General features: G+C 38.8%; 1 protein-coding gene across 4 annotated transcripts in view; it reads right to left on the bottom strand.

The window, feature by feature from the left end:
- MTHFD1L (methylenetetrahydrofolate dehydrogenase (NADP+ dependent) 1 like) overlaps positions 1-16,166 on the bottom strand; it is a 157,295-nt gene that overhangs the window by 124,005 nt on the left and 17,124 nt on the right. For all 4 annotated transcript variants that reach the window (XM_056344078.1, XM_056344076.1, XM_056344077.1 and 1 more), the window contains exons 8-11: positions 15,451-15,562; positions 10,475-10,554; positions 9,674-9,771; positions 4,823-4,996 (exon numbers count right to left, since the gene is read on the bottom strand). In XM_056344078.1, the coding sequence (XP_056200053.1) occupies positions 4,823-4,996; positions 9,674-9,771; positions 10,475-10,554; positions 15,451-15,562 (464 nt within the window). The remainder of the gene's footprint in view (positions 1-4,822; positions 4,997-9,673; positions 9,772-10,474; positions 10,555-15,450; positions 15,563-16,166) is intronic.

Genomic DNA, 16,166 nt, shown 5'->3' with positions numbered 1-16,166 from the left:
AAACATGAGGACTCAATCAGACTATTCAGTGAAGCCAGAGAGAATTCTGCACAATTCACTTACCTATCCTCAACTCCTCATCTTACCTGAGATGCCCTGGTAGGACACCTTTAATTCTCAGAGGCTCAGTAGCAGCCTGAAGACTACAGGAAAAACCTTAAGAGCTAAACAGTTACTTAACAGTTTCAATAGTTATCAGAACTTCAGTTTTAACTATTAGTTATTTAAAACCAGAACAAAACACAAAACGCTGCCTGAAATTAAAAGAAATTTATATTCCAATAAATTCCTTAGAAAGCTTATTTTAAATATCTCCCCTTTTGTACCTGGCCAACTTTGATGAGTTTTCATAAATAAAATAATCCACTTAAGCTGTTTTGCGGACATTCAGATGTTTTTGCTGGCTACACTACTGAGCCTACACTCTTGCAACTTAGGTCACTTGCTCACATGAGTATAAAATTACAACTGCCAATGGCTAACTTTAGCTCAATTGTGCAATGCTGTGTTTTGACCTTATGCAAATCTAGAAAAAAAAACCCCCTCCTTTAAAATACAGTAAATGTTAATGAACTTCAAGAGACTTTTACACCCATTTGCATTATTCTTTAATATGTTTTCAATGCAAACACAGAAACTTGACAATCATTTTCCTCCTTAAAACTTCTTACTTTGCCACCTACCAAGCAGTCACCAGCTCCTTGGCAAAGTAAGTTTTCCATAACATTGCAAAGCCTTCTCTCTTTATGTATATCAAAACAAAGATAAGAATATGCAGACTTTTTGTTTGTTTGTTATACATCACATTAGCTTACAGTGGAGCTGTTTCTGTGGGAAAGCTACATGAGGTCTCCCAAAGAGAAAATAAACAAACAGTGAGATGATACACTGCACCAGCTGTAACCTCCTCACGGCTACCCCAGCCATTGTGACTCCAGCAAGAACTTTACTGGATATGTGACGATTCTCCTCTTTCAAATTGCCTATCTTCAGCTCCTCAGTATCAACAATTTCAAAGACTTTAATGGGTCCACCATTCCCATGATCCACATGGAAAGTTGTGAAGCCTAGTTATGGAGGGCATGGGCAATCAAGTCCCCATAAATGACAGCCTCACTACAAACATCTCCCATCCAAGATTACAACTGTCAGAAATTTATTTCTGAGCACAGAGTGTTGCAAGTCCTGTCACTTCATCAAGGTGAGATTATAACAACATTGCAATGGCATCCTCAAAACAGGATAGAAGTTTCCAGATACAAAAGCACAGTAATCACTGTGAAGCTAAAATGACTGAACAAAGAACAAAGCCAAGAACAGGCTGCCAAATCCACAACCACAAACTCTGAAAAGCCAACAAGACCCATCCAAGACAATTCCAATCCAAGCTGTGCAACGACATGACAAATACATGACAAACTGTCTCAGCCATGACTTTGTTTTAGAGTGTCAGATGTTTCAATGCATCAACACAGTGGTATTTTCCCCTTTTATTCTTCCCAACATTTTTCCTTTTTTTTTTTTTATTTTTTTTTATTATGTCCGCTGTTTTTCTTATCTTTTAAGCACCTTGTGGCCCAAGAGTACAGTAAACAGAAATACAATCCAACACATACCCATTAGAAGTAAAATGCAATTCCAAATCTGAAAATTTTGTCCCTAAGATATTTACCATCGTACAACTTGTACAAGCATTAAGTTAGTATTTATTTCCCTCAATTTTTACCTTACCAAAAAGGTAGTCCATCACAAAACAATCTATTCATGTTCAGTGAAAAGTACCAATTTTAAATTTTCCAGCATTCAAAATCCAACACACTTCTTATTAAAAGAAGCATTACATTTCATAATTTTTCCACATTCTATTATTCCTCAGCTTGCATTTCTGAAGTCAACAAGTTTCCAGAATTATCTGGTAAAAATGCACTGCAGCATTTAAGAACAAAAATGCTGGAAGACACACAGAGTCTAATTTTAGATGTAGTTTCATATTGTGTTTATGAATATGCTATTTAGATGCTTGAATGCATGGTTAAATTACACTGGGCACTAAACTGAGCTACTAGGTCATGCACAAGCTTCATTCATTTGCATGCTGTCAGCTTGCAGTGAATGGGAGGCAGTTCACATTAAATATACTGCAACATAATCTTTTTTTTGCACACTAAAAGCCTGTATGCAGGCAGCTGATGCTGAAGAGCTAATTACTCCATCATAACTTGTGGCTCTGACCCCAAGGTGTCTTAACACAAGCCCTTAACATGGGTCAAACACACACACACACCTGCCCCCCCACCCCCCCAAAAAAAGAAGTGAGAATGAAAAGAAGTAAAAAGAATCTCTCCACACAGAAGAAAATGGAAGTTATGAAGAAATTAAGACTTCATCCTGTTTTGGGGTGACATGATCTGTTAATCAAACTGCAATATTTGCAGCATACAAGTATGTATTGGATGAGGTATTTAGGCATATCTGTGTGCATTCAGAAAGTACAAAAAAAACTTTCCAGTTAGCAGCAACTTTTAAAAGTTGCTTTTGGGATATAGCACATCAGGAAGAAACTAGAAGATCATTTGCAGCAAATATTTATAATTCCTAGACCTCATGAAACATTTAAACCCAATTGTGGAATTACAGGCACAAATGTCACTGGCTGCATCGTGGACAGAGATTGGAAATTTTGCAGCTTGTTGAAAATACACACACACACTTCTCACATATGAAAAGTGCATGTCATACATAACAAATACTTTCATCAGACCAAATACCCTATATATCTTAAATGTTTCCTCTGAAGCACTAAAAACTTATTCTGAAGACCTATACTGCATCATTCTAAAAGAATTTCTAAATATCTTTGGTTATTGTGAACAAATATGATAATCCAAATGGCAGGTTATGGTTGACCTTGCCTTTGCAGGGAGGGGATGCAGAAGGCAACTGAGGATATTATTTTACTCCCTGATTTCCACACTTGACTGATACTCGTTTTTTATTGTACTGCACATTTCACCCTGAGATGCAGTTCCTGACTTTTCTTAAAATTATTGTCTGCTACGGTCATTTCAGCACATGAGAACAGCTGAGAACACATAAACACATTACATATATATTTTATATGTACAATATTTCAAAGTCAGACCTCGAACTCCCTCAGAAGAGGACGTTCCCACTACTGTAGCCACCTTTGCCCAGGCACTCCTCCTGCAGCAGATGCGCCTTTGTACTCACCCTACCAGACGTAATGACTTCAGAGATGTCAAATAGCAACATAGTACATAATCAAGTCTTGGAGGTACCAAACCCAGCCATTTGTTTGTGAAACACAGTTCAGTCATTAGACATGTTATATAAACTTCAGAAGATACAATGTTCTATTTGTTGCCAGATTTTCATGTTGCTAGTCAAAACTTCCCCATTTCTTCCCCATGTATACACACTTCTGCCTGTGCCAACATCGCAGCACTCAGACAGTTGCGTGAGGTATCTTCCTTGAAGACTAGGAGACAAAATGGTGTTAAGAAGTGTAAGCACTGGTACACACAATCTGACACAACCAAAGTCCACCTGAATGGGGCTTTGCATCATGTTGTCTTCCACCTCCAGACATTTTCAAATAACTTCTGCTTCTGTGAGACTCTGCTGCTAGAGATGCCTGGCACAGCGTGCAGCATGGCACCCAACTGATGCAGTTGACAACAAGAGTCTGAAAGTGCATGGTAGCCACTTCAAGCTCAGCCAAATGCTTTTCTTTCTCCAAAACAGTAAAATACAAAATAAAACTCTACTGAAGGAAACCAAGTTCAACCAACTATTATTTCCTTGTCTTAAACAACTACTCCAACATTCTTCATCAACATCTTTATACATTGCAGTTCTATCATACAGCTTTGAAAACAGCTTCATAACCTGCCTGCCTTAGCTTTGTAACATCCAGTCTCTCAGTCTACAATGGCTCCATCTCAGATAGTGCCAGAAATCCAGCTTGTCCCCACAGGAAGGTAGTAAAGCAATTGGCTTGTGAAACACTACCCCAGTGGAAGAATTGGTAGATCAAGGAGTTAAGAACAGCCTTCTCCTTCCTAAAGCTGTATTTTAATACTGATCGGTTTTACTTACAAGGAAGCGATCATATAGATTAATGGAGACTAGAAAGAATACATTGCAGTTAAAATATTAATGAAAACCTTCACATGCTTGTTCACAATTAGAAGTTTCCACTTAGCAAGCCAAGTGAATGAAAAACTGTTGTGTCACTGAACGCAGAAAAAACCTGTAGCTCTTCAGAAGAGAAGCGCATAATTCCTGCTGAGCATAGCATTTGCTTATAATCGTGGGAACATCGAGCAGGATAAGCCTGCCTGGAGACATGTCTACATTTCAGAGAAAAAACATGGCTTTTTAAACTTTGTAATCTGTTCTTCAATAAAAAAGTATTTATTGTTAATATCAACAGATTAGCATGCAGCTTCTGCTAGTTTGTTTATAAACAGCCACAATACACACAGACTTGAATATTCGAGTTAAACACTTAAAATTCTGATAAAACAGTAAGAAAATCTCCACATATAGACAACATTTAAGAAGCTTAGAACAAATTAGCTTTTATAAAGTATACTTTACTTCAGTAATAAAAGTTTGGAAGAAAAGTTGTGTTACTCAAAAAAATGCCAAAACCTGCTCTCTTTCAGAAGAGAGCAGTGTACAGTCGAAAACATTCAGTGTTCTTATTTGTTCAGTGCATTAAAAAGATGTAAGTTGCATGTTTACATTAATTTGAGTGGAAAGAGTGGACATTAGTGACAATGCTGTGCATTCTTACCCAGCAACTAGAACATATTTTCCATCTGGTTGATCCTTTAACCTTTCCAGCAGGGACAAACGTACTTTGGCTTTGGTTTGGCCATAGATCTCAATTTCATCTGCAAGCAATCCTATCTCCTTGGCAAGTACATCAACAGCTTTTGGACTCTGCGCTCGGGAAATTTCAATATCACTGGAAAAGAAAACAAATAGGAGCCAGGAGATTTCTGTCAGCTTAGGTGGTCGACGACAGAGCACAAAATAACAGCAAATACTCCAACAATGGGGTTATTGTAATCAGTTTTTCAATCCCCTCTCACATTTTATTAACCAAACCTAAATATTAGCCAACACCTAATATAACACTGAAAATCATATGCAGTGTTTGTTAATTGTTACAATTTCACAGAGTTCTCTCGTTTAATCAGATTCCAAATATTACATAATGCTTTCATATCAAGCTAGAGACATGTCTGCTGGATGGTCAAGCATGTCCCATTGGAATGGATGTTTCTGGTTTTGTTTTTCTTCTCTCTCCCAGTATATTTCAGCACATACACTTTACTAAAAAGCGCATACATTCCTTGGCCAAGAGTCACGTAAACACATTAGCTAAACCTGATGCTTGTGCATGTAGCACCTTTCAGCAGAGGGTAGCGCCAAGCAAACTACGCCTCGCTAGTCCCCCACGGGGGCACCAAAGGAAACAAGGCATTTGAAGATCAGCTCATGCACTTCTGAAACACAGCTAAATTAAAAATGGCCATACATCAGGAGTTTAATGCACAGGGCTCAGGCCAGAAGTCCAGTGAGCTTATAAACTATTTCCAGCAAGGACTGTGAGTGGCAGCTGAGGCAAGAGAACAAGCATGGAGCAAGCACATATGGTAGATTGCCTGAGGGGAGGTGGCTGTAGGCTGGGGGACACTATTATATCTGCAATTCCTGACTGAGACCACCTGGGGTCTTTGGATTTAATACTCCTTCATGGGTTTTCCGTTTGTGAGCTTGACCTAGTTGCCCCTTACATCCACATAAGCGTTTAGCAGCCGTTAGCTCCCACAGCAGTAAAGTCTAGCGCCCAGCACACAAGATTTGAGGAGTTGTCTCCTTTGGGTTTGAATTGCTCACATCACCATAAAAGCAAGTTTAAAAATGACCAAGAGATTAATTACTTTCAGCCTAACCAGGCTAAATTCCTTCCTGCGTCTTCAGTTGATTATAATATTTTTAAGATAAAATCTGGCAATGGCATCAAAGCTAACGTCCTGAACTTTCAAAAAGCCTGAAAGACCTCAAACATCCACAGATGAATACAGGACTACTGCCAGATCTCAGCTCTACATGTGGACTTCGGCTGTTCTGCATCCACCATCAAATGATCAGTTTGCGCCAACTTAACTGCTTGCAATTCTTTGAGACATTCTAAACTGGGACCATTATTCAATTCTAATTCAAGTATCCCACTTTTGCACTCCACAGCAGTTAAGTGAAACACAGAAATCATCCATCCATCCATCCAATTATGTAATCCAGTACTACAGGACAAGAAGCTACTCAATCACAGCACACAACGGTTGGGTTGCAGACTGTTTCATTGCATATATTAACCTTGAACCTGCTTTCTTTTGAAGACATACTAAATGCTTCCTCTTGCATGGAAGGATATATCTTTGGCTTTCTTCTGCATTACTTCAAACACAACTAGCCATAAAAATGTATTGAGAACACAAGATGCAGTGACTTACAAACACCACATGACAAAGAATATTTGAAGTTTTGGTTCAGAACACTCTACATAAAAATAATTTGAGTTCCAGAAAAATATTGGTAAGTTGATGACAGCGTGGTCCATTAAAGAGTGAAGCAAGGAAAATTTGTAGGGTCACTGTTCTCCTACTAAATCAATTGATCTTTTGGCAACAGGAGAAGGGTGCAGATTAACATGACAGAAAGTTAATCTGCCTTTTCTTTTCCCTCCTACTAACTATATCAGCCTCTTTACTAAAACACAGAAGCTATTTCTTCAAATCTCAGGCCAGACTATCAAGATTCCCTGCAGCAATCTCAGCCCTTCCTATTTCCCTCATTTCTTGGGCCACAAATGCCTCCCTCGTCAGAGTTCTGAAGAAACAATGAAGCTTTTCCCACTTTGCAGGTACCACTACTGGCAAAATATGGAAGAATTACAACTAACCAAGCTGTACACTTATAAATAAATTAAAAAGTAAAGAATTTCTAAATAAACAGAATTACAAATATTTTTAGAAGTCAAGTAAAACTGACAGTGGATGCTAACAGTTCTCTGTTGGTAAAACCATTGCTGTAGTCATTTTCCCATTTTCCTTCAAAAACCATCAAGGTAACTAGACTTCTAACAGCTCAGAAATCCTTTAATGACAGATTGCACACTGATACATTTAATACAGTGATAAAAGGCATAATGTCACAACGAATTGGCATTTCTACCCAAACTGGGACCAAACAACACATATGAAATGTTTGCATCTAGTCTATTATTTCTGGTAAAAGTATTTTCTAAAACACAGGAAATTAAAGATTTAATTATAACTAGCATTTAGAAGTCTACATGTGTAGCTAGCACTTTTAGTTTGACAATATGTTCTCTATATTGGAAATTGCAGAATTATTCAACAAGTTACATTATTCAATATTGCTGGAAACGTGCAACAGTGATTCTTCTGCACAAATGAGAATTGTTAAGCAAAAAGGCCTCCATTGACAATTGCAAGTCATAATTTAAAAAATACAGGAAAACTTAAAAGATGGGAGGAGGCTCTACATCGACTCAGCCTGTGTGCTGGATTTTTTTTTTTAACAGCATATTTGTAAGAAAATCTTGCATTCCACTTCCAGTATCTTTGGAAATACTTCAATTAACACCCAGATCCCACAGAAATCAAAAAGCAGATGTTCCTAGTTTTAAGCAGTTCTAAGCAGCTTTGCCTCATTTTCAATGAAAACTCCATCTGTTTCCACACAATGTAGTGTATTACTGTAAGACTACATTTTATTGCAGGATACTTTCCATCTGATAAGTTATTTTACATTTAAAAGAAAAAAAAAACCATAAAGCTATAGAATTATCAAATAAATGGAAGTCCTATGTTTCCACACAATGTAGTGTATTACTGTAAGACTACATTTTATTGCAGGATACTTTCCATCTGATAAGTTATTTTACATTTAAAAGAAAAAAAAAAACCCATAAAGCTATAGAATTATCAAATAAATGGAAGTCCTATTACTGGTTATATTATATGCCATTATACATTAATTATGTAAATATTTATGTACTAAACACACAATGTCATAAAGAGGGTTGGGAATACTTTTTTGAGAGTTTTTTCACCATCACACTCATGACATCACACACTTTAATCTACCTTTTCACTGTATTATTTAAGGATAGATTCTGCAGGCTTTAATTCCAGAAATGTTACATGTTGGCCCAAGAAAAGCTCAAGTATTTCTTCCCCCTTGTGCCCCCGGGTGCAATACAAAACTCATTCTTTTGGCATCTCTGTTTTAAATTGAAGTTGTGTCCATTCCCATTGAAATGATGTAAGAGACAGTGAAAAATGAATCAAAGTGCTTAAGAAAGAAAACATTTTGTTACAGCTTCCCAAAAACAGAGCAGTGGGATTCAGAATTACAGAATCACAGAGTGGCTGAGCTTGGAATGAACCTCTGGAGATCACCTGGTCCAAGCCGCCTGCTTGTGCAGGGCCACCTCGAGCCAGTTAGTTGCTGAGGAACATGTCCAGATGGCTTCTGAGTTATCTCCAAGGAAGGAGACTACACAACCTCCCTGGGCAATCTGTGCCAGCGCTTGGTCACCCTCAGTAAAAAAAGTGTTTCCTGATGTTCAGATGGAGCTTCCTGTGCTGCAGTTTGTGCCCACTGCCTCTGGTCTTGTCATGGCACCACTGGAAAGAGCCTGGCTTCATCTTTTTTGCACCCTTGTGTTTATATACATTGTATTTATACATATTGGTAAGATCCTCCTAAGCCTTCTTTCTCCAGGCTGAGCAGTCCCAGCTCTCTTTGCCTTTCTTCCTATGTGAGGTCCCTTCAGCATATGCATGGCCCAGAAGCAGGCATACAACCAACCACAAAAAAAGTCAACATCTTCCTACAGAGCAGAACCTCACTTCAAGTCCTTGGTTCCTCTCTCTATCACTCAACACAATAACACACAGCAAAGCACTTTAGCACAGCACAGAGCATAGGCTGCTCATGTCAGAGATGCCAGCCACCGTGCCAAGGCAGACCTAAAATCCCTGTGGCTCAGCATGGCCTTGGGAGGTGAATGACAGGAACCGGTTGGAAAGATTCTGGCTACAAGAATAAATATGCTTCCTGCTTTCCATATCTACACAGGAATTTAAAGGTCTAATACAGAAGAAAAGTGCTTCTTCTGAGGGAAGAAAATAAATACAAGATCAAATGCCATCAAAACCACTGGGCCTTAACTAGATCCATGAACACCTTCCTACATTAGGGTCATTAGGGTTTAGCGATTAGGAACTTGTATTCTGTATTTATGTTGGTGTGACACAAGGCTTCATCTTCCTCCCTCAACAAAACCTTCCAGCATTAGGTCTTCATTAAATAAAGCTTGGCTCCAATGCACATCATAAAAAAAAAAAATAATTATAGGAAACAGAAGGACACGGTCACAATGAAGCATACAACAAAACAGCACATGTAGTCCACAGAAGCAGATAAGCAGATTAAAAATTAATTAGATACGGACCATTTGTAGGTTCATTGTCACATTTAACTCTTGCCTACCTTTTTTTTTTTTTTTTTTTTTTTTTTTTTTTGTTAAAAAAGCACTTATTACCTGGGCACTGGGGAGAGGGGCTGCAGTTTCAAGCAGCGGAGGTTCCACTTCCTGTACTGCTGGGACTGGATCCATCGCTCCGTGTTTTTCACCATGTTCTGTTTTTAAACAAAATAACAGCACACACCAGCTGCATCATAAATGTTGAACACTAATTTCAAACAATCTCAAGAGTATGTTGAAATAACTTCTATGGCACAGGCTAAGAAAAAAGCAGACTTAAAAAATCTTTCCATTTCATGGTTTTAGGATGAAAGAAAAACCACTGCACCATTACTGTGCTATTGTTTGTCCACATTTCAAAAAGAAACAAGATAACACATAAGTTTCAGGGAAAAATCTCTAATTAGGCACTTAGAGATTTTATTCTGGTAAAATGGAGAACTACTATTCTCTCACACCTTAAAAATAATGGGAGATACTAATTGCTCACTGATACTCACACGGCTTCCCCACAAAACAATGAATTTTTGGACCCGCTGTTTATCACACTACAAAAACATCTGCAGATACAATTAATCTTACCAGAATAAGTAACATCAGTCTATTGATACAAGTGCTTCTGCCAAGCTTTACTGTAATCATCAGATTTATGGTATATTTCATTTTTAATTTACCTTTCTCTAACTACACGTAACAGGCACGACTCAACCTAACCAACTGATTAGGAGTTGCTATTAAAATGGAAGGCAAGTAAGATGTTCAAAAGAGCAAAACAAAATTTAGTATCTAAACTGCAGAAGCAATTTCTACAACTTACAGAAAGAGCAACAAATTTACAATGTTTGAAGTTACACTAACCTGCATCCGCATTGCTATTGCAAGACAACCAACAACGTTCTCAGCAGCATGGTTGTTTTGCTGACCATAGTTGTGTTTCCCTGTAAGATAGAAGCATTGTACTAATAAATCACAAAGCTTTGTAAGTGGGAACACGTGTATTCGAAAGCTATGTCCAAAGAAAAAATTTCTAAACATTGATACATAGGTGGCTTCTTTGATACTTCAAATGAAATCACCCAGGAGGATGGATATACTGTGGAAACCAGAGAGGAACTGTATGCTCTGAAGCATATTATGCAAACACACACGTGCATATGATAAAGCATACACATACTTGAAAAAGAAAATAAGGAAACACAGAGATTAATTCCAGGATCCAAATAATTGCTTTTGGATACAAATAATTAATTAAATAAATAAAATAAAAAAGCCAGACAGCTGTGAGGATTTGAAAAGGTGTATGTACGTTAAACAGAACACCTAAATGAGTGTGGTAGACTCATCTTCTCCACACACCCAGTCCAGCGAGAGAGGACAATGAAATGATCACAAAATACTATATAGGATTATTATGCAATGGAATTTATAACTTGGAATTAGAATATGCAAATTTTTTTGAGCAGAAAAAGTTATTTTCATCAATGTGACATTAAAAGTAGATATTCTGAAGAGCCTACACAATTCAGAGTGACTGCAACTTACAGACAGTTACAATTGTTTCTAATGGCAATATACAATATAATAATTATACATTAGCTATCCTAGCTAAACATAATATTTCGTCATTTTCCTGTAATCCTTCTTCTGGCTTGTTCTTCTTTTGCTGCTTATTGACTTTTATCTAGACACAATTTCTCCAAAATTCACATCCTAGTCTCTGTGGGCATATCAAGGCCCTAGTCTCATTCTGAAGGGCGTATACATAACTGTAATAAAAAATAACAACTGTACACTGACAGCTTTAACCTCTCCCCCACAGGGGAACTGCAGTGCAAACCCTGACCTGGTCAAGCTCTCCCTCTACTCATTCCATCTGTACAGATCATGAAATGCGCACGTTGCCTCGCACAGTCCCCCCTCCCGACAAGGGCCCGGCAGTGGCAGGGCACAGGAACCTGGGGCTGGAGTCACAGCGGCAGGCAGAGGTGTGCAGAGAAGCTGGCACAGCACCCCATCACACCACACCCAGCTCCAGCCCACCCTCACACCCATCACCGAGAGAGCAAGAGACCCTTTCCTGCAGACATCCTCAGCCTCATCCAGTATGTTTTCTAATCCTTTCTCAAACTTTCTTGCCAGCAGGCATCTATACATCAGTGACAAAGCTAACCAAGCAGAAGCTGACAGTCCTGACATTAAACTCTAATTGAGAAAGTGTCTGAAAAGTCCTTGTACTTGCATTAACACCTGCCATTAAAAAAAAAATAAAATCTTCTGGAGATGCTGCTTTAGACTCAGACAGAGGAGTTTTACTGGAACAGTCTATCACAGTCGTAAGTTGACTGTTGTTGCTTTGAGAGCAGGCTGGGACAGCTGCCAAAGAGACAAATGATGCAGGAAGAATGAAGTTTAAAATCCCCTTTCAGACAGCTGTGCTTTACAGAAACATTTCAACTTTTTACGTTATTTGGCTTAATACGACTTCTTTATCAGGGCAGAGCTAGCATATGTGTAAATACATATCAGAATTAGCCATTTCCCTTCAATAAACTACTTCTCTCAGGCTGCCTATGCTCCACTCACCCCAGAGATGACTAACCATGCTTTTACAGGGGTGAAGGTGAAGCTAGAGGTGAAAGTCATACACACATGAACTAGCAAGACTATCACAGGATTGCAACAGGATTGCTCTCTTAGGATAAATTTTCCAGATGGGAGCTGGAATAGCACTCTCTGCTTTGGCTTATGGCCAGAAGATCAGCTGAACTGCAGACACTGCGCTCCCTCCTCTGACTCACCTCACCCCAAGGAAGCCCCCCCCCCCCCCCATCTGTTTGTACCTTATAGTACAGGTGGGTGAGAGCTGCTGTCATGCACTACCTGTCTGCTCAGGCAGCTTAGAATAGAGAAGAGGTGGGAAATGGTTGATTTTTCCACTAACATATAGATATCAGCTTACAAGTGACCCCAAAGGAGCTGGACATCAAATCCCAAATAATTCTGGCATCCTTAAGTTTTGTTCAGGCACTTATTTTCATTTCTGTATATTTACATATATTTTCTTGCAAGAAAGCACTGAGTGATTTGATTCCAAAGTCATTAGTACAGCAGAACGAGATGTTGCACTGCTAGAAATTGCAGAACATTATTTTTAAATTGTGATAATTTTGTGATAAAGTTGTGATAAGAAAAAAATACTTGAAAAAGAATTCTGTCACACTGGAGCAAGCACTTTTAGCTCTGCTCTCCTGGCTTACATCATTACAGCTGTCCAATTCAGCTACGTCCTTTCAAATTTTGAGTGCTTTTAAAACATGCGAGTGTGTTGGACTACATGTATACCTACGCAAGTTAGAAATCTAGCCATCACCTAGCAAGAATAAAAGTTATTTCATGGCCATTGTTGCTTTCAGGCTTCATTTAGCTCCTGTGACCCCACAGATGTTAAGTTTGACATTTGTAAAGCAAAAAAAGCCCAGAACAATTTCCAAGCACCTCAGCCAGATTCCACCACATATTCAAAGTGAAGAGTCAGTTGTAAGACACAATTGTTTCTCCAAGGTCACGACTGCTCCACAATAGGCTTTTAATAAATATTTTGCAATTAAAGTAAGTGCATTCTTCCTGTCAAACAGACACCTGTGTTTCATATACCTCTCTAGTAAGTCTTGAGGCCAGCATTTTTTAAAGCTGCTAAAATGCATTTCTGCTGTGCTTTCAGAGTTTGTCCAAGATTCTGACAATCTCAAAAGCATAACCATAAAAACAGATAGACATTTGGTAGATAAGTTCTATTTAAATTATCTTGCTAAAAATCTCGTGCCGCCTTTCCAAAGAAATGCTGAACTTAGCACAGCCCACTGCAACAACTTGAAAAATGCAAAGAAATCTATATGCTTATGCCAAATCTTACATTTCCTGCCTTAAGAATGAGTCTTGCTGTGGTATGTGAACACCACTCAAATGTGCAGTTTTCCTAACGGCAGTCTTTTAGGAAGGGAAACACTAATTTTATCTATAGTTCTATAGAGCAACAAAGGCATGAAGATACTTAAGTCTCAAGACAAGTTATGCAGTTATACTATGTTATTTATACATATTAAACTGCAGTTACAAAGTAAAACTGCATAACTTTTAGATCCCTGAAGACCCAGACTCCCTCTGCAATGGAAGGGGAGAACTAGGTATCTGGAAGGGGGATTTGCACTAGGCAGCACACAGAGCTGAGAGCGATGAGTCATTAGCAGTCCCACTCAAGGACACTCAAGGACAGGCTCACTCCCATCCTGCCTTCATAGACCTGTACCCTTACCCTGAGGCTGACACCTAAGAGGTTTCTGCTTAGAAGGGTCAGAATGAGGTGGGGGCATTCCTTTTCATTTATTTATCTATAGGTGCTACTGCTGTACCACCATTCCCTTTCTTCTCTGCCCCTTTCCCTTTCTCCCCCATTCCTCCTTCATACAAGAGTAGTAGGTTGACTACCTACTGAAGAGACCCATGCTCCAAGCCCTGCCCCACAGATACTTAACAATTATATGCAACGATCCCTATGCAAAATAAGCAGGCATTAAAGATGCAAAGAGTCTCCTAATCACTAGGCTAGGAAAAAGAAAACATTAATTATTTTGGACAACTTGTGCAGCATCAGCAAGGGATGAGGCTTTGTCCCCACCCTGAGATCCTCATTAGGATCAAAGCACTGTTCTGGGAGGTGAAAGATGAATGCCCAAATGCCTTCAAACAACTGAGGAATAATAACTCAGATCTCCCACACCTGCAGTGTGTGTCCGAGCCAAGAGGATATCACAAAAGACAAGGAAAGGAATCTCTTGTTAAGGCCATGCTTTGCATAGGAACAGCTGCTGGTTTATTATGAACCTGATCTTCCATTAGCTCTGCACAGAGTGTCTGCTTAATTTGTTCTTAGGGAATATTCCTAGTTTAAGAACCATACAATTAGTTTTCCTTGGCCTTATGCCCATTTTCCCAGTTTTGCATCAATCGCACACTTGTGACAGACTAAGAAAAACACATTAACCAATCACACTACCCATGTACTTCTTTATTTTCCTATTCATTCGCAGCATAATCACATCTGGACACTAAACAGACAAATTCGTATACATACAAAAAACCTAGAAAATATCTAGAGATCTTCACAGGACTTTAAGGATTTTTACAGGAAATGCTATTCTAGCAGTAGAATAGAGTAACTTCTGGGAAGCTTTCTTAGTTTTATTCCTAATAAAATTCTGTAGCACTTTTCAAGTGAGAAATTAATGAACACATACCCCCTCCCAAACCAGTCAGGGGAGGACAAAGGAGGGGAATCCAAACTCTTTTTGTAGGAGTAATTACTGCAGGAGACATTCTACCTGTTCTTAGTTACACATGATTTCTCTACTGCTTCCTGCACCATTCTCTGCACACAGTTTCACAGCACTTTGCAGTTGACATTTTTGCCCCTCTTTTCCCAGTGTTCCGGGTGAGTCCTCGGAAGTCACAAGATAACATGCTGTACAAAAAACAGCACTAAATAGCTCATCTAATAACCCAAAAGTCTTCCCTCTGAATTCTTTGAATCCATACCTTATTTAACAATCCTGGTACGAAGAATCTGTTCCAGCCTTTCTTCCCTCACCTGACATGTTTCTCCTATTTATACATCAGACCTGTATACACCCCCTGTACACAAACACCCACTTTTTAAAAGCCCTCTCCCAAAGATGTAGCTTTTAACCACATTGCATTGTCACCAACATGCCACACACTTATCTCAGAGACTCGCCGTACATCACTTCTGAGAACTGTTATCTTTTAACATCTCTTACCTGACAGCAAGTCACGAGAACAACTGATAACGGTGGTTCCAGGCTTTATCCAGCTCACAGAAACATCATCAGGTTTTGCACTGCCAACTACCACCACATCCGCGTGATGAAGCTAGGGACAGCCAAAAACACCCCCCAGGAACAAAACAAGCATTTAACGTTAGAAATACATCCTTGAATATATTGAGACTTACACAGCAATAGTCTTTTGAGAGAAGTATTTTTAATAAAAAAAAAATAAATCCAAATTGCTGGCTTGATTCTTACCCCATATGAAATTTAAGAACAACAGCCTTTAAAGTTAAGTCAGGTAAACAAACTGAAATCAGGCAGGTGTGGTCAGAGTTAGCACCAATAATATTTAATGGGCATCACACACTTTCACAGAAAAAGCCCTATCACTGTCCAAAGTCCTGTCCAATAAGAGACTTAGGAAAGAGAAGGGTTAAAAGACAGTAAATAGGCAATTATAAAGAGTACAGTCAGACCATCAGACAGTAGAAAACCAGACCAGCTGACAAGAATACAAGATGACCTGATCTGCAAATATCAACGTCTTTGAAGAATACCAATTAAAGCATTTTTTTTCCTTCTCAGTTCATGTTTGCTAATCAGTGTCTCTGATTTAGTTCAACCTGGCAGATGTTAGAGCAAAAATGGTTACTATGAAAATTCTTATAGTCAAGTGTCTCCCTTTCCTCCTTCCTCTCAAACAG

Source organism: Falco biarmicus, chromosome 6, assembly GCF_023638135.1.
Source record: "Falco biarmicus isolate bFalBia1 chromosome 6, bFalBia1.pri, whole genome shotgun sequence".
Lineage (NCBI taxonomy): Eukaryota > Metazoa > Chordata > Aves > Falconiformes > Falconidae > Falco > Falco biarmicus.
This window is presented reverse-complemented; position numbering and strand designations above follow the sequence as displayed.